At 46.3% G+C, this 25436-nt stretch overlaps 1 protein-coding gene across 11 annotated transcripts in view; it reads right to left on the reverse strand.

The window, feature by feature from the left end:
• SYNE2 (spectrin repeat containing nuclear envelope protein 2) overlaps positions 1-25436 on the reverse strand; it is a 289020-nt gene that overhangs the window by 235270 nt on the left and 28314 nt on the right. For 10 of the 11 annotated variants that reach the window (XM_044435616.1, XM_044435614.1, XM_044435613.1 and 7 more), the window contains 6 exons: positions 23538-23661; positions 8334-8395; positions 5567-5662; positions 1726-1803; positions 841-933; positions 230-411 (listed from right to left, as the gene is read on the reverse strand). In XM_044435616.1, the coding sequence (XP_044291551.1) occupies positions 230-411; positions 841-933; positions 1726-1803; positions 5567-5662; positions 8334-8395; positions 23538-23616 (590 nt within the window). In that variant the 5' untranslated portion in view covers positions 23617-23661. Of the gene's footprint in view, positions 1-229; positions 412-840; positions 934-1725; positions 1804-5566; positions 5663-8333; positions 8396-23537; positions 23662-23878; positions 24414-25436 lie in introns of those variants that run through there. The other variant, XM_044435611.1, reaches the window with a different exon arrangement.

The following is a 25436-nucleotide window of genomic DNA, read 5'->3' on the forward strand; positions in this document are numbered from 1 at the left end:
AGGGCACTTCTCAGCTCAAAAAAAGGCATCCAATTTTTTTAAAATGTGTGTTTTGAGAGAAAGCATATTTAGAAATGAGTATTTGCATTATATGCAATTAAATCCTGCAGATTCATGTGGGCAGGGGATGGAATGGGCTTATAAGCAGCTGCCAGCGAAAGAGACATGGGCTGGAAAGCAACCGATTTCCCTGGTTTGCAAGGCACCCGGATTCGGCATCGCTACGTACGTGGCACACTGCTCCTTTGCCCAGAGCAGCAGAGCCTTCTTTGCCGACATCTTCCATCGTTCCTTCGCTTTCGTATTTCTTTCGGCTGGGGGGCTTGGTGTGGGTGATGAGCCCACGGCGCTCACACCATCCGGGGAAGCTTGACTGTACCCGCCCGCAAGAGTCCACGCTAACTCTTCAATCTGCCACGAAGAAGTCAGAAAGGGACAAAAAAATCAAGCCACAGCCATGGATAAGAAAACTGAGAAGAGTGCGAATTCAAATGGGTGGCTTTGAGGTGGTACAGCCCTTGCACGAGGGTCAATGGATGGAAAAACCTTGTAGGAATCAGAATCACTACTTCAGAGGAAAGGTTCTACCTGGCCAGCCTTAGCACAAAAATCATGAAGGTCTTTAGAGCCACACACATGGGGTAGAGTGCTCATGACCAGTTTTTTTTAATTGGGTTGAACACAGCACTTTGGTCAGTATCAGACAAACTTGAGTGCAGAGCAAAAGGAATTAAGACATGGTTTAAAAACACTTCTCTGACAGAAGGAACAGACCTACCCAAGTTGCTCTTAATGTCTTGCAGGAGAAGTGCAAGCGCGATGCAGCTTGGTAACACTCACATGAAAATGCAGTATGATTGTCCATATGAGGCCAAGCACAATGGATGGTTTTCCTTCCGTGATATCAGTGACGTGGATATTGATTAGTTTGATCTGAGAAGAAAGTGAGAAGGCTTTGGTTAAAGGTCAAAAGGGACAACTGCACGCTGCATCTCAAAGAAGCAGTTGGGGGCATTTCCACAATCTGCATTGGTAGGGTGTGTTTTTTCAAATAATTCTTCTTATTTATTTATTCCATTTCTATACCACCCCACAGTCAAAGGTCCCTGGGAAGTTTACACAATGATCAAAAATCATATCCTCCGTACAACACTGGAGACATCAACTTGATTCCAGAGTATTCCAGCTAAAGCAAGGCAAATACACAGCATATGCTGGAAAACAATTTCATTAGAGTATGAAGCTATGAAAGCCCAGAATCATTTCTGATCACGCACAACCAGTTGCTTCTCATCCTCATAAAGGTAACATCTGGTTTTCTGAGTTGTGTTTGTAACCTGAAGTAAGAAATCTACCACATGGGTGTTTGGAAAGATAGATCTACTAATGCCAAAAATGTGCACTCACATCTATAAAAGTATGCATTTACAGCTTATAATGTTGGAAGCACTCCCAGGACTCCAGTCATGAGGTCCTTTTACTTTCCCTTTGATGATAATTAGAACCTGTAAATCACATTTTACTGAAATTTCCTACTGGAAATAATGCAAAACAGAACGGCCCGCCCATTCATGTCTGACACTTTATGCGGAATGAGGTTCTACAGGCAGCTTGAAAAATGCTGTTGACATTTGCCGTGGTGCTTTATGTATTTATTATTTTATTTATTAAAACATTTTTACCCAGGCAGACTCAAAACCCTCGCAAGGCTGGAATGATACTGACCGATCTGTTCTTCAGGAAGGTCAAGGCATTTTCAATGTTGGTTCTGCACTGGAAGGTGTTTGATCCTTTTTCACGTGGCTACCCAGAAAAAGAAAAGAACAATTCTGTTAATGTCAGTGATGGGCTCTCTTTACTGTACATACTCAGTCTCAGAAACCGTTGGTGATCCAGGGCAAATCGCCCAAGTTCTACTGTAAAATCCTGATTTATCTTTTACTTGCATGACCACACTTCCAAGCCAATCTATGAATGTCACAGGGTAATGGCAAGGTTGGAAGAGATGCCTTCAAACATCATTTTAATTGTTAAAATATATGATCTGGCCAGGGCAACTTCTTCTTCCTTCTCTTTTCTCCTCCTATATTATTTATGTACTTATTTTCTACTGATAATTTTAATTTTATATTACTATGTTTGTAACTCAGTGTATTTTTTGTATTTTTGTATTTAATGGTAATTTATGATGTTCTATTGTATTTCAATGTATTTTATTGTGTTGTAAGCTGCCCCGAGGCTTTGGCAAGGGGCAGCATAGAAATGTTATAATAATAACAACAACAACAACAACATTGTTCCATGAGCCACCAAAACCCATGCCTGAAGAAGAGACAAAGAAAGCGTATGTGAATCGCTGGAGGGCTATACAGGGCGGCAAAACAAGCACACTTCCTCCTGCCCCACAGAGGGTTCCACTGCAGGCAGGATGGTCTAGACTAAACACTAGAAAGAACCACCTCTCTCATACAATCGAGATATGCTAAGGACTATAAAATGTGGGGCTTTTATAAAGATTTAACAGCATTTGATCAGGTGATGCTTAAATCAGATGAAAAAATGATTAAAAGACTATATAATTTCTTACTCGATAGGAGAATGGAAGATGAACAGGTTAAGGAAACTATGATAACGTGGGCACAAAACTTTGGATATAATATTGAATTAGAAAAACGGCAAAAGCTGTGGGAGAGAAATATTAAGGTAACATTAGCAACTCCGTAGAAAGAAAACCTGTATAAAATGTTTTATAGATGGTATCTGTCACCAAATAGGTTAGCTAAGATGTTTCCAAATATGTCAAATGGATGTTGGAAATGTAAACATAAATTGGGTACTTTCTATCATATGTGGTGGACTTGCGATAATGCGAAAAAGTATTGGATTAAAATACTTAAAGGGCTTGAGGAAATGTTACAAAAACCCTTAGCTTTTAAACCTGAAGTTTTCTTATTAGGCATTATACCTGTTGATATTAGTAAACAAGAAATGTACTTGATTTTACATGTAATTACTGCGGCAAGGATTGCATTTGCTCAACACTGGAAAAGTGAAGAACCACCCACCGGTGAACTGATCCTAAAAAAGATCTTGGACTGTGCAGAAATGGATAGACTGACTTTGTCATTGAAGGAGAAAGAAGATACTGATTTCTATCAAACTTGAGACTCTTTTTATTATTGGCTAGAGAAATGGGACTTCGTATAGATTTAAGTATGTTTTTAAGTTATCATAAATAGAAAAAAATGTGGGAGCTGACCCAGCAGGTCTGATGTTTCTGATGATTGATGTTGTTTTTAGTTTTCTTTTGATTTAGGGTTATTTTGAATAAAACTTAGTATAAAAAAAGAAAGAACCACCTCTCTCCCTTCGCTCTTTGACCTTGGAAGGTGGTGCATGTTTGTTAGGCAGAGGTTTTAAACAGAAGTTCATCGGCCATTGACTAGGCACATGGGGCTGGACTAGATCACCTTTACGATGCCTGACAATTCGATGTTTCTGGTGCAGTGAATATTTCTGCACCAGAAATATTCTTATTTATGTAGTGGGGAAGGGCCTTTTCTGTGGTCGCCCCCCGCTTTGGAATCTGCTCCCTGGAGAGGTGCACCTGGCACCAATGCTTTATTCTTTTCGGCGCCAGGCCAAAACCTTTTTATTTACCCATTATTTTGATGGTTAATCCTTTTATCATATAGTTGGAATCATTTTGTTGTGCATTTTATATATTATAGTCATAGAATCATAGAATAGAGGAGTTGGAAAGGGCAAGGAAAACCACTGGGTCAAAATCCCTGCTGTTGCAGGACACAATTTAACACCATCCCACTCAGATGGCTGTCCATGGCTTAATGTGCTGTTACGCTTTGGCTGTAAGCCATCTTGAGATTCACCTGGATAAAGATGGGATAGAAATGTTATAAATAAGTAAATTTAGGATTGTTTAAAACTTAGAAAAAAGGTGAGTAAGGGGAGACGTGCGCAAAATTATGCAAGGTGTGAAGAAAGAGACACGGGGGCATTTCCCCCCCTCTCTTGTGATACCGTAACTCAGGGTCATCTCACAAAGCGGAGTGGAGGGAGCTTCAAGCAAGCCAAGAGGAAGTCCTTCTTCACACGGCACGTGGGTAACTGTGGAATTCCATGCCGCAGGAAGTAGCGATGGCCACCCATGTGGATCGTTATAAAAAAGGATAGGACAAATTTGTGGAGGAGGAAGCTAGCCGTGGCTACTGGTCTTGATGGCCTTGTGCTCCCTCAGAATCAGAGGGACCCTGTGTGCACCAGGTGCTGGGGAACATGGGTGGGAGGAGGCTGCTGAACCATGTCCTGCTCATGGGTTTGGCTGCTATGTGAACAGAATGCAAGATGGACCCTCGGCCTGATCAGGAGGACTCTTCGTTATGTTCTTATGCTTTGCGGAGAATTAAAGGGCAGGTGTGCGTCCCAAGGGCTTGTAGTCTAGAAACAGGGCATGCAGGAAACAAGAGAGAAAAGGAAGGGAAGAGAGGCCGGGATGAGCTAGAAAAACGCATGCAAACAATGCTTTGCAATGGCTTTCACCATCCTCTCGGCAGATAGCAAGAAAATACAGATGAGTTCAAATAGCTTCAGGAATGGATTATGATAAGGAGAGTTCATATTAAAATCTCAGTGTTCCAATCCAAAGTAGTAGTAAGTAGTAGTAATTATAATACCAAAAATCCTAATATCATTTCTGAAAGTCATTATGAACATCGCAGTGTATCTATTTAGACAAACGTTTGTGCGTTTTCTTATTCTACACAGTATGTTCCATTTATTGTCATTCAAAAATTTAAATTATTGGCTACTTATTAATTATTGGTAAGGAAGGAGTTGATGGAATACGCTGGGCACAAAGAGAAGTGGGTGAAGGTATTCTTCTCGGCATCCGGAAGGCCAGGATGCAGAATGTTTTCTTGAGGGTGCACCCACACTGGATGAAAAGCTTCTGCCTAAATTTGCACAGGATTGTGCCCTAAGTGAAAGGGGTTGGATCCTAAACAGATCCTGAAAGGCGCCCTGCATAGCAGAGTTTGTGCCTGCAGGTCGAAGTGACACCAACCCTGCCTGTCTTGCGCTGCAGTGCAGAAGCGAGGGCCGTGCGGTGTGCTGGTGCGTTTGCTACAAGGACTGCTGACGGCAGACAGCAACCACAGCGCTCCATCGTTTTTGGAGGCTGCGGAAGGCATTTTATTTAAACAAGCCTTCCAGGCTTACCCAGCCGCCTTTATTGGGACGATCCGACTTTACAGACTCTCTCTCATTAACACACACACCAGGCCCACTTTTCTTGTTCACACTTCAGACATTTTTGGGATATAAATCCAGTAGAGAAATAAATTCATTCCAGAGGTCCAATGCATGCATTTAACGTAAATAATAAAATATATATTTATGTTTATCTTTATTTATTTCATTTCTATACCACCCAATAGTGGAAGCTCTCGGAGCACTTTGCAAGAACCCTTTTTATCATGGATTCTAGACATGCGCAAGTGCCCCAATGGAACAACTGGCAGGTTCCAGAAGTTTGTAACCCTCTTACCAGCTGTTGTCCAGAAAGAACCTCCAGGAGATCCAGCAGCGCATGGCCCTCACCGATGTCAGTATACAGGTCCGAGATAAGGGAAGGTGGTGTATGCTGCAACAGATTTATTTATATTTTGGTTACTCGATATGTTATGGCTCTTACTATGCATAACTACCCATCTGTGTATCAAGATTCCTTCACTTCCTGGCTCTGGGGGTCTAAAGTTACCCCAAGATTCTAGCAACCAAAGCCGAGATACCTCAATCCAGGCTTCCTCACCGTGATGCCTCCCACAATTTGTTGGACTGCAAGTCCCATGATTCCTAGTCAGCATGGCTAACTGGGAAGACACCAGCTACGGGAAAGGTGCCTCTCTCTGCATCAAAATAGACGCCTACTAAGAAATGGGACCAATGGAATATTCTCTGCTGCCTTTAGATGCCACCAAGGAGAGTGGGCGGGCCTGCAGTTTCTAGCACGACAGTTGTCAGGTGACATAAGGAGGGCCAATAGGAGTGCACCTGGTCCTATAAAGCCTCAATGGCCAGCAAACATCCTTACTCTAAGCAATACGCTTCTGGAGTGAAGATCTAGATTAACTGCTGTGCCCTCCACTTGCCATTCTGGGCCTTCTCGGCCATCAGGCCTCCAACCCTGACAAATGGGCCAGCCCATCCTCCAGCAGGGTGTCGCTTCCTCCGCAGGAAACCGCTTTTGAGCATCAAGAGCAGCCAGCAAATTGTCGGTTTCTTTCACTCCTTACGATTTTGAGTTCACTGGCAGAGCATGAGAAGTGCTTTTGCAATTGTTTTGAAACTCCATAAACACAAAGAAGGCCCCTGGCCATCCTGTGCAAGGGCAGGCAGCCAAACGTCGTGTGCCAGTCCTGCAAACTCATCCCACCAGGTGTGCTGAAATGTTTTCAGCCCAAGAGCCAAACCTGCTTTCAGAGAAGCTTTCGGCGACCACATGCCAGTGGCGAGCAGAGCCAATGGCAGCAAGGGCAGTGCCCACAAACCGGAATATCTCAGCTTGATGTCTTCACTACCAATAGCAAATCCTTAAGAACAGCATTCCAACCTTTTCGAACGGGTGGGGAGGACTATGCAAAAGCCAAGAAAGCACCCAGCTATCTGTGCTTGGGGGGAAATAGTATAAATCCATGCAGCATTCTCTTTCTGAATTGGTTTGCTTGGTTTGCCCCTCATCTCTCGACTGGATCAAGGGAGTCGCTCATGATCTGCCCCCCCCCCCCGCCCCCAATCCTGAAAGGTCTCCCTCCCTTTCCAAGGTGGGCTGGTTCCCAGGCTGTCTGAGAATCTTCACTTGGTACCCTTGAAATGACCAAGTCCATGGCCCACCCCGCCCACTCCTCTGATTCAGATGAACCTAACCAAGCAACTGTGAAGTACTAGAGGGGAGTCCCTTCTCTACAAGGAGCCCTTTACAGGTAAGGGAAAAGAAACAACCAGCAGCCAGACGTGCTGGAGAAAGGTGTCTTTTCCATGTAGCCACAGCGTTCTATCTTTAATCTTCCAATTAAATTCACAGGCCATGTGAGACCGATATAAGACCGACATGACACTGGTGGAGAGGAGGACTGGTTTGGAAAGATCTTCCCAAAATTTAGCCAGTATAACCCTGCTCCGCAGCTTGCTGGGATCTAGCACTTGTCATATCATGAACTAACCTACGGAACAGTTTTGACTGTCTTTCTCAAATGTTTGCAGGGTATTTGAAAGCAAGGAAAGCAACAGATTAACAGATAAATGAGTGATGCCTTTTCTAAAAAGAAAAAGAAGAGTCATCTTGCAAGGAGAGGCAAGTCTGATGGCAAGACCAGCTCTGGCTGCACTGACATTGACATCTTTCCTGCATTTCCTGACAGTCAGGACCCCGAGGGCATGGAATGGGCTTCCACGAGAGGTCGCTGAGGCCCCATCGGTGCGGGTGTTCAAGGATAGGCTGGACGTCCACATGGTGGGCATGTCGTGAGCGGAGCCGGCTGGTGCCGGAGGTCAGACTAGATGGCCAGGGAGACCCCTTCTGACTCGCTCTGTTTCTATGTTTCCATCTCATATAGGAACCGCAACACAAAGAGAAAGCCACGTTCCCACAAGGCCACCATGAGGGAAGAACCTGCTGCAGTTCTGGTTGTTATGTCCATCACATCTCTGAGTTTTTGTGTGGAGTTTTTATGGAAGTGATAAACCCCACTGTGCCACTTTAGACTACCAATGGAAGCTGCATTTTATTTATTTGAGACATTTAGATCCTGTTCAAAACCAAAGGTCTCATGCTGCATGGTGGAATTACCTTCTACTCAAAAAGAAAAGACAAAAAGGAGGGTTTCCATGAGAAAACTAGCATGTCAGGAAAAAAACTTTCCTTAATATACTGGATTTTTAGATGCAGAAAAGGCTTTTTTTAAAAGGCGCAAGGGCATTCAAGCATGTGATTCTCCACATGCTGCCTGAAGCATTACAGCCTTGATCAATATTTACTATCTTAGGGAGCACAAGGCCATGGTAATGCTCTTAATCTCCGCTGCCCAAGGACCCCAAAAACATTTCAACTATAATTTTGTCTGGTGCTCTCTCCCACAAATGTATTCATTGAAATTCAGTTGGCTTCCAACTGAAGAGACGCACCATATCCCATTTCTTCAGTTTTATTACCCTGTTGTGCTAAGAGATATTTAACCAGAAAAGGAGGCTGCTATAGTGTTTTAATTTTAGATGGATTTTGCAAAAGCTATTCCCATCCTCTGAACTTCCCTTACCTTTTCCAGCTGTGAGTTGACCCAGCTGGTGAAAGTTCTCTTCTGAGTATTTTCTTGCTCCGCTGTATGATAAACAAAACCAGAAAGATTACCTTTTGGCAAAGATAATTTTTCTTTTAAATTAAACTTTAGATGAATGCATTCAGTATCCTTTAATACCTATTTTTGCTCATACATAAACACAAGGTAGATAAGTCAGTTTTGGAATAACGCCTAATTCTTCCCAAGGGGCCATTTGAGAGGATCTGGGAGAGAAACTCCATGTCAGAACATGCATATGGAATATGAGCTTGACTGTCTCCTGCATAAGACACTGCAAAAAAAGCAGCTCTGAATCACACCGTGCTTTTAAGACAGCTGAAAATTCTCTGAGGCGTCACTCCCCACAATGTAATACACATACATGAGATGTTTCTAGGGGATGGGATAGAAAAGCTTTTAATAAAAAAAATAAATACATGGTTTAGGTTTCATGATTGCCCCATCAAATAGGTTTGCAGGTTTCTGAAAAGCCTACACAACCTGTTTGCCAGAGTGGAACATGGAATATTCCAAGTCACCTTCAGGGGAGAATGCAGCAGAGACAGAATTATTGCAAACCTCCAGTGTTTCTTGGCTTGCCTTACATTCTGCATAGGGAGCATTCCATCATTCTCATCCCCAGCCTGCAGAAATGATGTTTATAAGGCAACTTTGGCTTCCATGTGTAACCTTCCCATGTTTGCACAGAGCTTCTTATAGTGTTTCCCTTACCACACATGCACAATTTGCTAAGGAAGGAAAAAGAGGACAGTGACACAATATCTTTGGATTGGTACCCCAATCTGTTTAAAAGCACCAACAGACTCTTGGAAAAAAATATGGGATACAAACAACTTTGCTCAAGGCAAGCAACCTACTGATTTTTCCCTACCATTTGGTGTTAAGGCATGGTATTCCTGTAACATATAAATGAATGAATAAGTACAATTTCTGTGCATCCGAGGAGCAAGATGAAACAAGACATGTGTACTATGAATTTCAAAACTCTCCCACAGTTTTGAAATTAATAGATGCCATGGGCAGAGTTGGGAATTACAGATATTTATTTATTTATCACTTTCCTAGACTGTCCTCTACTGTGGTCTCAGGACGGTTTAACAATAAGACAAAATAAAATAAAACACAGCAGGTTGTGGTGCTTGAGGGGAGGAAAACCGTTTATCCTGGATTGCTCTTCAACTCATTCGCCACCCTGAAGCTAAACTTTGCCCTGCAGGGGAATCTCACCTAATATCATTAAAACTGTTTCTCCAAGCTAAACATACCCAGCACCTTCGCCCTGTTTTCTAAGGACTCAGCCTCACTGTTGGCTTGAGAGTGATTAAAACATGGGAAAGGGAGAGCAGGGATTGTATCCGTCCTCCTCTTCTTCCTCCATCCCTTTCTAAATAACAGAAAATTTATGTTCCAGGGTGCTTACAGAAGAGGGAGGACAAGCAAAGGCAGGTCGATGTTCCGCCAAGCAAACTGCCGATGGGCACAGGGGAAAAGCTTGTCTTCAGCTATGAGTAATTATTCACACTCAAACACTTCCTAAAGATTCAAAGGGAATGGAAAGTATGTGTATTCTGTGAAATCAGTAGGAAGGTAGAAATCAACAGCCCAAAGTTAACATTCAGAGTTGAAGGTGAGAGGTAAGAAACTTATTTTCATCAAGACTCCAGCTGCAACAAATTCACTAGTAGGCATCAGTAAGATGACTGCCATTAACCGCTCTCCTCTGCACCATTGCACTCAATCTGTAACCCACAGAATACAGGCAATGAAAGCACTTGTGAGCCATGAAGGGAAGATATTAGGATTACTTAGTAATACATAAGGAGTGCTTTGGAAGCTCTGAAAGGCCTACACAAATGCTAATGATCATTTCTTTTTTTCTAAAATAAGTTTCTAGCCCTTAAGAATGCAAAGGTACATTTATTTGCTAATCCCTGGTGAACTTGGAACAAGCAGGCAGATTCATTGTTCTATGTACTTTCAGGTCCATATCCCAAACTATCAGCCCCAGCATATATTATGCAAAATAGGTACACATAGGCAAATTATTGATTTGCATAATTTATGCACTTCGTAGAATTTAGGGTTCCCCTGTGACTTAGGTTGCCATCTTGGCAGAGAATGTTTACACACATGCCCTGCAATGAAACTTCAGCAATTCAAACGGCAGCAAATTTCTTCGAGTACATGTCAGTTTTCTCCAAAATTGGGTGGGAATTTTGGACGTGGGGCAAATGTTTAAAATTACAGGGGGGATTTTTACTATGGTGGCCTGAAAAATGTAGTCTTGGCACCATCTCTGGTCAAACTGGCGACCAGAGGGCTCTTTCTGCCACTGTAAGAAGCCACAGATGCACATGTCCCGCAGCTTTTAGAACACAGCAAGCCGACCACTCATGGCTCGTGACCCACCTGCCAGCCATTAGGAATCCCTCCATCTCCAAAACTCTAATAAATGCTCCCCCGAATTCACTGCATGCACACAGACTGGGTAACTGGTGTGCCTGATGCCTATTTTGTTCAAATATAAAAGCAGAGGTCTTAAGGTGACAGCTTTTGTAGATGAAAGATATTCAGCTACCCCAAAAAAAGCTTGGAAGGAAATAAATCAAATAGGACTTGCCCCAACCGGGCTTCACAAGCAATAGCACCTGAAGTATTTGCCTTCCAGAGGTCCTTCAGATGCTTTGCTAGGTAGACTTCTGTTACCCCTCCTCATACCCCCCTTTTTTTAGATTTGCAGGAAGCCGCAGGGTAGCCAAGTTGGTTTGCATTTCATTTGCAGGTTGTCAACACTTGTTATGCAAAGAGAGGCGGAGGATTATATTGTTCCCTATTCAAGGCAAGGATTAACATATTAGTGTAGCAATTCTCAGCAAGAAAATAGAGCATTCACATTTTTGTGAATTTGTGCTGAGGGTTTTTGTGTTCTGAGCCTGTAGCAAGGAGAATGTTTCACTTCCAGTTCTGAATGCGAAGATGGGATGCAAGGTCTCTTCTAGGCAGCTCTTTTTAACTGCACTTAACTCATCCTGTGTTTCCCCAGCACAAAATGGGCAGTCTGCCCATCACAAGTGCAGAATCTCCTCCTGCTCTTAGCCTGTCCCCTTTCATCAAGGTGAGCTGTGTTTACCTGCTGGGGTGAAAGTAACATCCAGGTGAGGGTTCGCAGTCACACCCTTTGAACAAACACTCCAAAAATATCCCTCAAGTAGGACAGGGTGAACCATTTGGCACCATTTCGTTCACGCTTTTTCACTTTTAGGTTTGTTCTGTCTCCTTTCTGTATCAGATTCCATTTTTTTTCATCTGCATGAAAATTTGTATGGCTGTTCATGCACATTTTTAGACAAATGTGTACATATTTTTCTGTGCATTTTTGTCCAAAACTGCCATTTTAAATGATTTCCCAATGAATAATATATTTGCGAACATGTGTGATTTTTAAATTCATGCATTTCAAGGGGGAAAATGGTGGAAGATTCCCTTTCTTCCCTCTTCTAATCAAAATGAGAGCCTTCTGGTCTCTAGGGAAAACTTATATGCAATTCAGTGCAGCTTCTAGCGTGTCCTTAACACAGAGAAAAAAGAAAGGAAAATTATTAAGTCTCAACCCCTGATATCATCTAGGCAACAGAAGCAAATAGAAAATGAGGCATGTTGTTTAGGTAAAATAAATCCCCTCACCTTAAAAAGCAATGCAAGAATTAATTACTGCTTAAATGCTGCCTAGGGAAAGTTCCACCTCTACATTGGCCCGATGCATCAAAGGGCAAAATGGTTTTAAAAGATGGATATTAATAGATTGGAGAAGTATGTTAAATGATCTTTGGGCTGACGGAGTAGTGGTCTAATTTGCTTAATGTAGAGTATCCAATTCTCTTTCCCACAGAAGGATGAGCTTTTGTTTATCTGTAGATAAGAGCCTGAAAGATGAGGAAGGCACAAAGATGAAAGAACGGGAAAGAAAAACATAGCGAATGCAAGGCTACTGCCCCTTGTTTCTTTGTCAAACAAGAGGCCAAGGTTAAGCAACAGACAAGTGCGTGGTACTATTCCTTCCGGCAAAGCCTAAACTATTTGTTTGTGGAGATTCATCTAATATTTGTTGTAAAATCACAGCTTCTGCAGCAACCTGCATGAGGAACGTCCTTTTGTTCATGGCAGGCCTTCTGCGGCTTTACAAAACAAGAACAAGTAAAAAAAGAAATTCAACAGGTGCAGCTTTTCTCAGCGCAGAGGCACAGTTGTCAGGGAAGCATCACCAGATGGATTGGTGCCTGGCATTTCAAAAGCAAACCCCCTGAGGCGGGCCCAAAAGAGGCAGTCACCCATGCACCATGAGCAACTAAACAATTCATGACCATTAGCTGGAGTTTTCTGGCTTCTGACGTATCATAGAACCATAGAAACGTAGAGCTGAAAGGGGCCAGGAAGGCCATCCAGTCTAACCCCCTGCTGTTGCAGGACACCAAGTTACACCATCCCACTGGGATGGCTGTCCAGTTTCTATCTGAATGTCTCTAGTGTAGGAGAGCCCACAGCCTCGCTAGGCAGCTGGTTCCACTGCCGTATTGCTCTGACAGTGAGGAAGCTTTTCCTGATGTCCAGCCTGAATCTGGGTTGTCACAACCTGAATTGATTATTCCGTGTCCTACACTCCGGCATCAGCCAGAAGAGAGCGTGACCTTCCTCTTTGTGACAGCCTTTTAGGGACTTACAGAGGGATATCATGTCCCCCCTCAGTCTTCTCTTCTCAAGGGTAAACATGTCCAGTTCTCTCATCCTTGCACCCTTCCGGGTGAACCAGCTGGTCAGCACTGGCCTACCCAGCCTTTCCCAAGGTTGGTTTTCAGATATTCTTGGCCTACAGCTCCTAACACCGGACTGGGCGTGCTGGCTGAGGTGGCTGGGATATATAGCAGCACTGGGGTACTCATGACTGGGAAAGGCTGCTAAGCCACCTCTCCGCGCTTACTTCCTGAATATAAAAGCCCCAAAGAGACCTTCTTTCATGCCACAACTCCTACTTCTCACCACCGCCATGGTCCTTGTGTGGAAAAAAGCAAGGAGCAGCGTGCCTATGTTTGATGCAAGCTCCATTTATACCAGGCTGCTTCCTGGCCAAACTCAATATAATAGTGAATCCATGCATTTTCGAAAAAAAAATTATATACCGCCTCATTCTCGTAGGCTCTGTGCAGTATACAAGAGAGTAGAACCAACAATATTTGAGTCAAATGTAGACTAAAACAAGCCTAAAATTAATCTGGGGACCATTCTGGGATGGCCCGGTGGAAGAGATACACCTTTAACTCCCTCTGAAAAGCCGCACTCTGGGATTTCCTTGCCGTCTCCCTGCAGACCATTCCATAGTTTAGGGGCAACCGCTGAGAAAGTCCCCTGGGTAGCTGACATTAATCTTTCGGAAGCAGACTTCAGAAGATTATCCCCGGAGGGCCTTAGCTGGCGAAATTAAATGTATGGGTGAAGGCGCTCCCGAAGGTATTTGGAGCCAAGCCATGAAGGGCTTTAAAGGTAATTATCAACACCTTGTGCTGTATCCAGAAACACTGGCAGCCGGTACAGGACTTTAAAAGCTGGCATGCGGTCTCTGCAGGGTGGCCCAGAGACCAGCCCAGCTGCCCTATTTGGTGCTAGTTGTAGTTTCCGGAGCAGGCACAGGTAGAGGGCTTTGCCAAAATCGAGCCTAGAATTTATCGGCATTTGCACTACCGTTTTCGAGTCATTCTCCTTCAGGAATGGATGCCGTTGGCAAATCAGCAGAATCTTCACTAAATCCCCAAATATCCTTTGCCTCAGGGAGGACTTGAGAACGCCAGTTTCTATATAACCTTCTGCCACAATGAGACCTTCAGGATGGGCTTTGTTATAGGATCCTTTTTTTGTTTGAAGAGGAACTATCGACCACGTGGAGATAACCTCTTTTTTCGTCTAGCGGTAGCCAACTTTCCCACAAGCGCAGGATATTTCCCGTTGACATTTAGGAAGCGAGCTAAGACCCTTGTTATTCAACAGGTTTTCCACAGGTAAACGCTCCATGTTGCTTCCTATGCTGGTTTTAGTAAAAAGTATATTGTATTTCAAGGTTTCCATCGCCATATTTTATTATTTTGCCATTGCAATATTATGGCCATGTTGTTGTGAATTATTGTGAAGGCAGAAAGGCAAAGTAGATGTTTTGCTTTTTAATCAGTAATTTATTTATTCAGGTATTGCATTGAGCTCACTGGGTCTTTCTCCTAAGGAAGTGTGCAAAGGATTGCAGCTTGTCAGTGCAATCCTATACATGTCTACTCAGAAGTAAGCCCCAGACAGATGTCCACAGGGCTACAGCCTAAATCATGGGTCCTCAAACTATGGCCCGCAGGCAGGATCCGACCCACCATGCCCATTTATCCGGCCCACCTAGAGGTTTTGGACTCACTCGGACAAAACGATCTCTGAGCAAGTACCAACGCTCTGACCTGCACAGGCATTCTTTAAAACTGAGCAGAGAGAGAGCCGGTGCATGCCCAAATTGCAACAGCTCAACTGCGTGTGTGCCAGCTCCCCCCCCACCACAATTGCACGCATGTACAGAGCAGGAATAAGGAGCAGGAAACAGAAGAGAGGCGGGCGGAAGAGAAAGAGAGACGAAGATGAAGACGAAGAAAGGCTTGAAGGTAACAAAAATATAACTTTTTAAATCTATTTTTAATTATGCGAGCCGGGGGACAGCCAGGCCGGGGGCGGCCGAGCCTGTACCCGCCCCCGCCACCACCGCGCTGCCACCTCGCTGCGCCTTCCGCCTTTCAACTGGCCCCCTGTAGAAAAAGTTTGAGGACCCCTGGTCTAAATCAATCACTCAGTCTGGCTGCCGGTTCAGATGGCTGACTCAGCAGCAGTCAGAAAAAGTGCAAAAAGTAATTAGTAGACATCCAGACCGCCCAGCGCCATTTCAGTCCCCACTGAGCCTGCTTTGAGCCCATTTATTTTCGGCATGGGGATAGTCTTGTTCCATATTGCACCAGTCCAGAACTGAATAGTTTTTACAAAAGCTTTGATTCATCTATCATGTGAGTCATTAAAAAGGACTTTTGTGTGGAAGTGAAGGATGAATAGACTCTTTGTATCAGACCATTTTAATAAGGCTCTAATTGACCTTGGATTTATCTTGCCCTAGTAGTTTTTGTCTTGTAACGGACCTAAAATAAATACTTTCTACCCAAGTTACTGCACTGGGACTTGTACCAGACTATTTAAAAGCAATTTCAGTGATTGGTGGCATTTCTCTTTTTTCTTTTTCTCTTTGGAAGGTATTGATTCTGGCACAGGGATGCTTGTGAAACTCTGCACACCCAAATTGTTCCATGGATTTGGACTCTCTGAAAATACAGACCAGTGATAGAACATTGTATGCAAACGGAGCCCACAAAATCGAAGTCTTCAGTTAGCAGCTGGTAGCAGCTCCTGACCAGCCAGATAAAAACCAATAGGTCACTAGCGTCCAGAAAGCTTTGACTGACTAGAACTGGGTGCCCAACACAAGGCCCCCTCCCAGCTGCAGAAACAACCATCCTGCATTCTTGTGTGAATGGGCCAGTTTCCGCTTGATCAGATCCCACGGCAACCTGCAGCCACTCCAGAGCACTGAATGGACACAACACAGGTCCAGAACAAGGTGCATTTGGCCCATCCAATGTCTATAGCATAAATGCTGGCTTTTATTTTAATGGTACATTGCAGAATTTGGTCCAGGGCCCCAAACCATCTGCACCATCTGGCCCGAAAGTCTCCCTGATTCATCAGGCAAGAACAGTTTCTTTTAAATATGTAGTGTTCTGTGAAATTGAGGATGCTATGTATCATTTTGAAAAACACGTTTTTCCTTCCTTGTCACTCCGGACAAGACTGGATTCAGAGCCGTCCGTCCGAACTTTAGATGTGGCACGGAAGGGCTTCACATTCACACACCGGACCTTGGCTGAGCTCCGAAGCTGGCCACCGTTCTGGTGCGATCCACCCACGGCAGGCGGCTTGGCTGGAGATAAGCTGATGCTCTGGGTAAAGGAAAAGGCCAGTCTAGGCCTTCTAAGGCTAGGCTGGCCCCTTTTGGCTTTGGAGCCAGCTGACCACATTCAGGCTGGAACTGCAGCCTAGTGGGCGCCCTGGTCCAGCCTAATCAGTCTGGCTTGCTGAGTGCTGATGGTACACCAGTGGAGGGGCGATTGTTGCTCTCTTCCCCGGAGCTCAGTGGGCACATTTACAGGGCCACAACTTGCGCACAACCAAAGAGTAGCGTGACACAGCAAGCATCCTCTCTGCACACTGAAGTGTGCATGGGTGAGACAGTTCTCGCCTGAATGCAAGGAATGCAAAGGATCAGCCTTGCGCAGAGTTTCAGGAGCAGATAGGCAGAAAAAAGCAGCCAGGTTGTGTATGTCTTAATTGTGCCAGGGGAAAATGAGCAAAAGCTCTCCCATAATGTGGCTGCAGAAAGTCTGAGTTTGTGAGAACAGCTTTACAATAGATTGGGAAAGTTGCAAAGACTATATACTGTTACGGGAGCTTTCCTACATATGTTTACACTGAAAAATATCCGACAGCTCCCAGCATTCTCCAGTCAGTTTTTCTGCCTAGTTCTGCATAAGACACCCTGTGTCACATTTACTCTGCCCAACAGTGACTTCCCCGAGTCTCAGGAAGAGGGCTTTCCCTCCACCTGCAACCTGGGAGAAGATGCTGTGCACAGAAACCAGTCCCTCTTGCAAAAAAGCTTGCGTGCTTGTACCACGGAAACGGGGCTCTTCCCTGGCCAGAAGGGGAAGGAGAAAATCAGCATCCACATACAGCCTGCAAAGCCACTACCCGAAGATTGGCCAAGCAACCAACAGAACGGAATTCTTATTCCGTGATCCTATTGCACACGGGGGCAGCATCACCGTGAGACTAGGCTGGCAAGCCGCCCTGTGTTTTCTCGTTATTTTTTAAGGATCCGGCATTTTTGTATAGGATCCCCCCAAAAAACAGCAGCAGAATTGCAACCTAACCCGAACCAGCACCTCCGCGGCTGCTTTCCTTCTCTCTCCTATGAAGGAACCGAGTGACAAGCGCCTGCTTGCTGGGCTGCCCCCACTGAACCACCAGATCAAGAGAGTTAAATAGGTTAAGAAGTGGAATTATGCCCTGGGGACGGCGTGCAAATTGGATCAGCTGGTCTGGAGGGAAAATCCTGTCCGAGCTTGCTCAAGGAGAGCTCACACCTGCCCCTCACACACACCCCGGCACCACCTCGCCACCCTGCCTGGCACGCCGAGGCTTAGTCGCCATGGGAACCGGAGGCAGGAAGCGTGCGATGCAGCAGAGGTACCTACGGTGCCCAAGCTCCCGGCCACTCCAAATAAACTCTCGCGGACGCTGGTGCAGGTGGGGTGCAAGGAATGGGCCACGATCAGGCAGGTGACAAGGCCCGAGAACTGCAGCAAAGGGCCCAGCCAGAGCTGCCCCGTTCTCCTATCCAGCTCCAGCCTCTTCTCCCGTCCAGACATGCCACTGGACACCATGTGTGCTCAGAGCGACCCTGTCCTGCGGGTGGCTGGGCAAGAGACAGCTCAAGCGTTCCAAGCACCCGTTTGTCCTCCAACACATTTATGTCATTTATGATATTTATATCCCACCTTTTTCCATTCCAGGAACTCAGGGCGGCTTTCCGAATCCTCCTTTTCCTCTCCAAGTTATCCTCACAACAACCCTGTGAGGTAGGTTCGGCTGAATGTCTGTGACTGAGCCAAGTCACCAGAGGGCTCCATGGCTGGGCGGGGACTAAACCCAGACCTCCTGAGCCCTGAGCATCCTTAAATGCGATGCCACTCTGGCTTTCATTCCGAAATCTGTGCTGCTGCTCCACCCAACGTGCAAACAGGGGGTCAGATCCAAAGATCTTTGTCCACCAGCTGAAAAGAAACTGCTGGAAGGCAAGCCCCCTTCTCTGCCTGCAGCCCACCCCACAATTTGCTCTGGAGCGTCAGAGAATCTGAGGGGTACCCTGGGGTACAGTGAAGAGCTCCTTCTGAACAGAAATCTAGCATCTCAGGGAGAAGGGCTGTAGTCAAGCCTTCCCCTTGGCCACTACCTCTCTATGCGCAGGGATAAGGAAGCATAGAGAGACATTCAGTGGCATGAACTTCCTTGCAGCCTGGGGTGGCACAACCGAGACACAAGTTTCCCACCTGAACGGGAGCCAGCCCAGAAAACCAGTCCTGTCTGGTTTTCTCCCCACTACTCATGTTGGTTGCATAGCAGCCCCGAGTATTTAGGAACGCGGCTATGATTCACAATGGAATGTGTTACCTATTTCTCCATCCTTGGCACTTATCGCTTTATTGCACTGGGAGGAGGAGGAGGTGTGGCGGCTTTGTTAGAGAAGCAACCACACCTGAAACAATTTCTCTGGCCCTGAAAAGAACACCCGATAACTGAGCCCAGTGCCACGCCACGGCAAACAGCCCGAAGCCTCCGGAGTATTTGTTCAAGTGTGTGCCATGCTTGCAGCAAGAGGCCTGCATGAGTGTGAGTGTTTGAGAAGTTGTCGATCAGCTTTTTAAAAAAACAGAACTAAATCCACATATTCCATGTGCAAACCCAGACTGGGCATCAAGTTTCGCTGTATATTCAGCATGGGGTGAAGCATTTCTGGTGAAACATTTTTCTCCACACTGGAATGTCCAGGAGAGCAGGGGAAAGTTGCAAGCAACTTCCAGTCCTTATGCAACACACTAGAGGAGATTTGCAAGCCACTGCAGAGCTTAATGGAGGTTGAAACACAGAAACAGCAACAGAGAGAGTCAGAAGGGACCTCCCGGGCCATCTAGTCTGACCCCCGGCTCCAGCCGGCTCTGCTCATGACATGCCCACCATGTGGACGTCCTACCTGTCCTTGAACACCCGCACCGATGGGGCCTCAGCGACCTCTCGTGGAAGCCCATTCCACACCCTCGGGGTCCTGACTGTCAGGAAGTGCTTCCTGGCATCCAAATGGAACCCTGGTTCCCTGAGCTTTGCTCCGTTGGAGCGCGTCCTGCCTTCCTCTGCAGGGGAGAACAGGTCTCTTCCCACCTCCGTGTGACACCCCCTCACATACCTGTATGTCACCAACGTATCCCCTCTGAGTCTCCTCTTCTCCAGGCTGAAGAGACCCAGTTCCCTCAGTCTTGCCTCATACCCCATCATCCCCTGCAAACCGGCCACCAACCTTGTGGTTGAGTGTTGGACTGGGTACCAGGAAGTTCCAGGATCTTGGCCCCCACCTGCCCATGCAGCTCACTGGCTGACTTTAGGCCAGCCACTGACTCACTGGCTCTCAACCGCACCTACCTCACTGGGTTGTTGTTGTGAGAATAAAATGGGTACTGGGCATTGAGCTACCATGGACCCATGGCATGAGAATCTACAGAAATTTCCTATCTTTGGGGGTAAACAGAAGCCCTTGCAAGAAGAAAAAAGGGTGAGGTATAATGTAACGCAATCATAACAACAAGGATTCATCTGGTCACCATGGGTCACCATGGGTCACCATAGGTGACTAGGAAAGCAAGGGCGTGGAACGCCATACAGGGGAGCAGGTGGGCTATTCTGTCCCTCCTCACCCAACCAGCTTGGAGGGCCATGGAAGGAGGTCTCCTTTCTGTGGGAAATGTTGCATCGGTCCTGCAGCTCAGAGCAGGCAGCGCCGAGTGCCATGGACCCAGGACTTCCAGCATATGGCAGTTTCATCGTCTTTATATAACTTTTGGGAAATGTCCATGGCTCAGCACTGCAAATGCTTCAGACTGGATCCAACCCTCGTGCAACGGGACGTCTGCTCACACAACGGGGCTTCTCTATCTTCTCCTCCCTGCTAAAGTCTCCATATGTGTCCCAAATCCACTCCGGAGGGTCCCCCTGCCCTCCGGACCAGATCTGGAAGGTACAAGGGGGTCTGCAGGAAGAAAGGGGAAATCCATTCTGCCAGCTGCTCCCTTCCGGGGCAGAAAGACCACTGGACTCAATCCTGGCATACAGACAGTCTCAGTTCTTCTAGTTAGGGGACTCCCAGTTGGCCCTGTGGTACAGAGAATGTGGAGCTGGTCTCCAGCTCTAGCCTGAGCCCTACTTGAGGGATGCTTGAGGCCTAAAGAGCAAAAATCGCGCAAATGAGCTGCCCTAGCAAGCACATCCCAATAAAGGCTTGAGGATTTTCCCTCCTGTTTCAGGGGCCCTCTTCCTGCTACCAGGGCTCCAGGGAAGAGATCCGGGACATGCAGTTTCCAAAATGGATTCAGGGTGTGGGGGGGACTCCCGCCACTTGCATGGGAATAAAATATGGGAATTCCACCCAGTGCAAACAGCAGGTGCAGAGGAGGTAGCCAAATCGGGACCAAAGCAAGCACTTCCTCACAGTCAGGACCCCGAGGGTGTGGCATGGGCTTCCACGGAAGGTCGTTGAGGCCCCATCGGTGCGGGTGTTCAAGGATAGGCTGGACGTCCACATGGTGGGCATGTCGTGTGCGGAGCCGGCTAGTGCCGGAGGTCAGACTAGATGGCCCGGGAGACCCCTTCTGACTCGCTCTGTTTCTATGCCTATGTTTCTACGGCAAAGGGCTGGCGCCCTCTCCCGCCACCAGATTCCCAACCTGGATCAGAGCCTGCAGGCCTGCAATTTACTTTCTAAAGCACAAGCCTCAAGTCTAGTTTGGTTCTAAAGGTGCTTCTAGACGATGCTTTAATAGTGAAATGGAACTGCTTCATTCGCAGCCTTTTACCAGGGCGTGGGGGAGTCCAGGCATCCTCATCTTCCACTTGTGACCCTCCTGCATTTTCCCACCACTTCCACTATCTTGTTTCACTACCATAGAAACTCCATTATGGAAAGAAAGGCCCAATAGCTCCACAAAGGCAGGAATTGTCTGTAAGGGCACACTGAGGGCTAGGAACTTGAGTCATGAATTTGAACAAGCAATCCTCATACTTTCCAGTACTCACCTGGCTTTTCCATGCCAGGTGAGTGCTTTGCCCTGCAGGCAGGGAGAGTGTTGGAGGGCGTGTGTGTGTGTGTGTGGGGCAGGGGGAGGATTTCAGGCTGAACCATGTGTGATGGTGTGGGGGAGAGGGCAAGCAAGAGCTTGCCATGATGTGCAATGAGGAACAACAGTGAGGAGGCTGCTGATCCAAATCGCAACAGCGCCTGAACAGGGAGGTTAGCTTGACAGCGGCTTGCAGCAACACAGGAAGGGAGCAAAAGAAAACATGAAGGGACAGTGGGAAAATGTGGCCCTCCCAGAAAGCAGGGTCAAAAGCTCTGGGACCCGCCTTATGCTTTGCAAGCAATGCAGAAGAGAGCCAGGGCCCCCGGGGTAGGGTCTGGATTAGGGCTGGATTATTGTAAAAGCTGACATGATGGGCATAGCGTTCTCTGCTCCTTCGGCACTTAGCTGGAAGCCGCACCGCAGCTGCAGGAGAGTTCCCCATCTAAAGCATATCACTGGGAGACATCCCTCTTGCAATGCAAAATATTTGCAGGGGACTTGATCTTGGGAGGACAAAATCTGCTCCTGAAGAATGCCTAGAATTGTTCTCCTCCCAAGGATCCACCGAGCTGCCTGAGCTTTTGGATTTTCCTTGAGGGTGCAGATGCAGGATCTTTATGATGAGTGCCCTGCCTTTCAACATGTACTGTTTATAAGCACCCATGAAAAACGGCTTGTTGTCTCGCTACCTGCGCCAGCAGGCATCGCAGAAGTAAACCAAGAACTCAAGAGTGTGGCTTGAGCTGGCTGACCTGCTTTTCCACGCTAGCAGCTGTGTGATCTCTTATCCCCACTGTGCGAATGGAGGACCAAGAATGAGACGGTGCTGGCCCTAACCCCTCTTCATGGCTCCACGGAGACTGTGAACTGGGGACTTTCCGACCCACAGTTTACTTGTTCAGCTCCTGCACTCCGCTAGTTCCCTGCATTTAGAGCTCGCTGATTAATCCTATTAGGATTCCTCTCCTCCTGCGTGGGGCTCAGGGCAGTGGCCTTGGATCCCGGTTTCATCTCCACAACAACCCTGCAGGGTAGTTTAGCTAAGAGAATAAGCTTGACCAACCCAGGGTCACCCAAAGAGCTTCAGGGCTGAGTGGGAATCTGAACTGGAGTCTCGCTGCTTCTAAGCCAACACCACCTTGGCTGTGTTTGTGCAGAACATCACGCTGCTTGCGCCTTGAATTGTCTTGCAAACGAGCAAGCGAACCGGGGCTTGCTTCCCCCATTCCTGCAGCTACATTTCTCTTCCACACTTTTGCCCAGAGCAGTTTCATTTCCAGGCTGCTCTTGCTGAGCATCTCTGCACCAGCACCGCACCTTTCAGTCCAGACATCACGACAAGCCATAACAAGCCATGCATTCTTTGTCATTTGTAGGTGTTTAACAAACCATGGTTTGTTTGTGCTTTCAGGCACAGTTTAGATGTCACATCAGCCTGGGGATTTTTAAAAACATGTGAAGAAAGTAGGAGTAAGTGGCCCTGCAGCCTTCCCATGGCATGATCACTCCCACTGGGGATAAATTTTAAGACGGGGCTACATTTCTGGGTTCCTTCTCCCCCAACAACCCAGAAATTGCATGCCATATTTAGCAGCCCACAGACAGAGAGTCCCTGACCTGTTTTGCTCCTCCTGCTTGCAATGGGACAAGGGGAGCCAAAACGCTCGCTTGCTCGCTCACTCCTGCATCACTCACAACCTCGGGTTCACAAAAAAATCCCTGGCTTGATGTAATGTGTGAACTGGGTCTCATGCCAGATTTCAACAAACCACACCATCCCTTAATATTTTGGACAGACTCGGCCATGAAATGGGGAGAGGAAATGCCCTCTACGGATGTTCCCTAAAAGATGTTAAAGGATGTTTCAGAGTTAACAGACTACTGAATACCAACCACAACAACGAAGGGAACTCCTCAAGCTCAGCTGACAAGCTTTCTGGGGGTATTCAGGAAGCTATGGCAGGAAACCCAAGAGCAAACTAGACAAACCTTTGTGCTGATCCCCCAGGGAGCAGTTCTCATGTTCTGACAAAGCAGCATCCCCAGACGATCACTTCTGTGCTACGTAAATGTTCAGGAAAGCTCGCGTCAAACTCACCTTGGAGAGAATAATGGAGATCTTCAATGTCCGTGGAAGGCTGTTCTTCAGCATCCGGGGATATTTTGGAAGTCTCCATGTTTTTAAGCTCTAGAGACCCCGTAAGCTCATTTCAAGCACCGAACTGGAATGGAGAAAAACAGAAAGCAAAAATAAGTAAAGGCATACAGGCAAGTCTGGATTTCCCCTCTAGAACATTACGAAGGCAACTCTCTTCTCTTTTCCAAGGATGGTGTTTTCTTAGCTTATCCAAATCAGGGACTACGCCTACTTTTTGAATCGTAATGCTGTTAAGTTATCCTTTGGGGTCCTATTCATGCTATTTCTAACAACTGGCTTACCTCCAGGCCTGGAAACGCCACCGCTATAAAACAGGAAACAGATCTGTATCCAAAGATCTGAGACACAAAGTTGAAAGCGTAGAGGAAAATTAGGAAGTCCAGATGAAGCTGAAGGAGCCTCCTGGGGTACTTTCCACCAGTGTGTGCCTTTCTACCCTGAAGGGGGTTTCTTTTATTGTCTTCTTTCCCCCTTGTTAAATCTTTCACTTTGCCACTTTCTTTTCTCACTCAGCAATTATTCTAGCAGCTTGGAAACAAAAGTAGCTGAGCCCACAAAAGATTAAAAGGCAACCAAGGCCTGACATAACAAGAAGGATTATTCTTGCCCTATCTGTATCTTAGCGACTACAGTGCAAATTCCACGGGCAACAAAGTTTATTTTTCAGCCCTGAACCCATTTTTCTTCTGGAAGCCCCCCTCGTCGCTCATGCAACTTCACACTTGGCACTGCTATGCACAGCTCCTAGATGTACTTTTTGCAGTAGTTCACTGCACACAATTGCAGTAACACTATTGTGCTGGCCAGGGAAACGTAAGAACAAAAGTGAATAGCAGCAATACAGACCTAACCTTCACCCCACAGACAAAAAAGCAATGAATTTACATCACTCCCTATTGTGGTCCGTGCCCGGCTCCCACTGTCGGTTATCAGTGATTGCTTCAGGTCTGAATTCCTTAATGCTGCCTTGAGAATTGCTCCGTTTAATTCCTATTCACTCATTCCTGTGTAAGGTATTTTAAAATTAATGTCTCTAGACTGGATCAAAGCAGATGTGTAATGATCTGTTTGAGTCACAATCCACTGTTTTATGATCTGTAATTAATGGATGGAACTCCTTGCTTCAGGATGTTCTAATGGAAAAATAAAAAGGAAAGATGGAAGGTAGATGTGTCTGTATAAACTTGGCTTGATATAGGGAAACATGGATCTCTGGTTGGCTTTCTGTCCGAGGAACAAAAGCTGAGACAAACAGTGAAACTTAGTGGCCTCATTCAGACATAACGCTAAACCAGCTTTCACAATCAAGTGCCTTTCAGATGTTTCGGACTTCAATTCCCATCAATCACAGAGTCTGCATGCTTCCTTTCCGTCTGTTTTATAAGGAACACCCAGGTGGAGATTGAAAGCTTTCACTTGGGTTTTCCACCAACCACAATCACTGGTTATGTCTGGACCCAAACAAACTGTGGTTAGTCTTAACTATGGTTTGAGCAGATACACCACCTTCAAACCATGCTTTCTGAGCATGGCTTATGTTCCCCCTCCCAAAAATAAAGACCACACTGAAAACTAACCCTACTTGCATGTCCAGAAGAAATGAGTAATTGCCGTTAGCTGGAAACAGAGGGAAACACATTGATGATAACAGAGAAACCGGCACGTGATACAGATGGGGTGGGGAATGCAAGCGTGGTGTAGTGGTTAAGAGCGTGGGACTGGGACTCAGACGATCTGGGTTCTAGTCCCCGCTCAGCCATGGAGCCAGCTGGGTGACTTTGGGCCAGTCACAGACTCCCAGCCCAACCTACCTCACAGGGTTGTTGTTGTGGGGATAAG

The sequence above is a fragment of the Varanus komodoensis genome, unplaced genomic scaffold, assembly GCF_004798865.1.
Source record: "Varanus komodoensis strain SLA01 unplaced genomic scaffold, ASM479886v1 scaffold3, whole genome shotgun sequence".
NCBI classification, from domain to species: domain Eukaryota; kingdom Metazoa; phylum Chordata; class Lepidosauria; order Squamata; family Varanidae; genus Varanus; species Varanus komodoensis.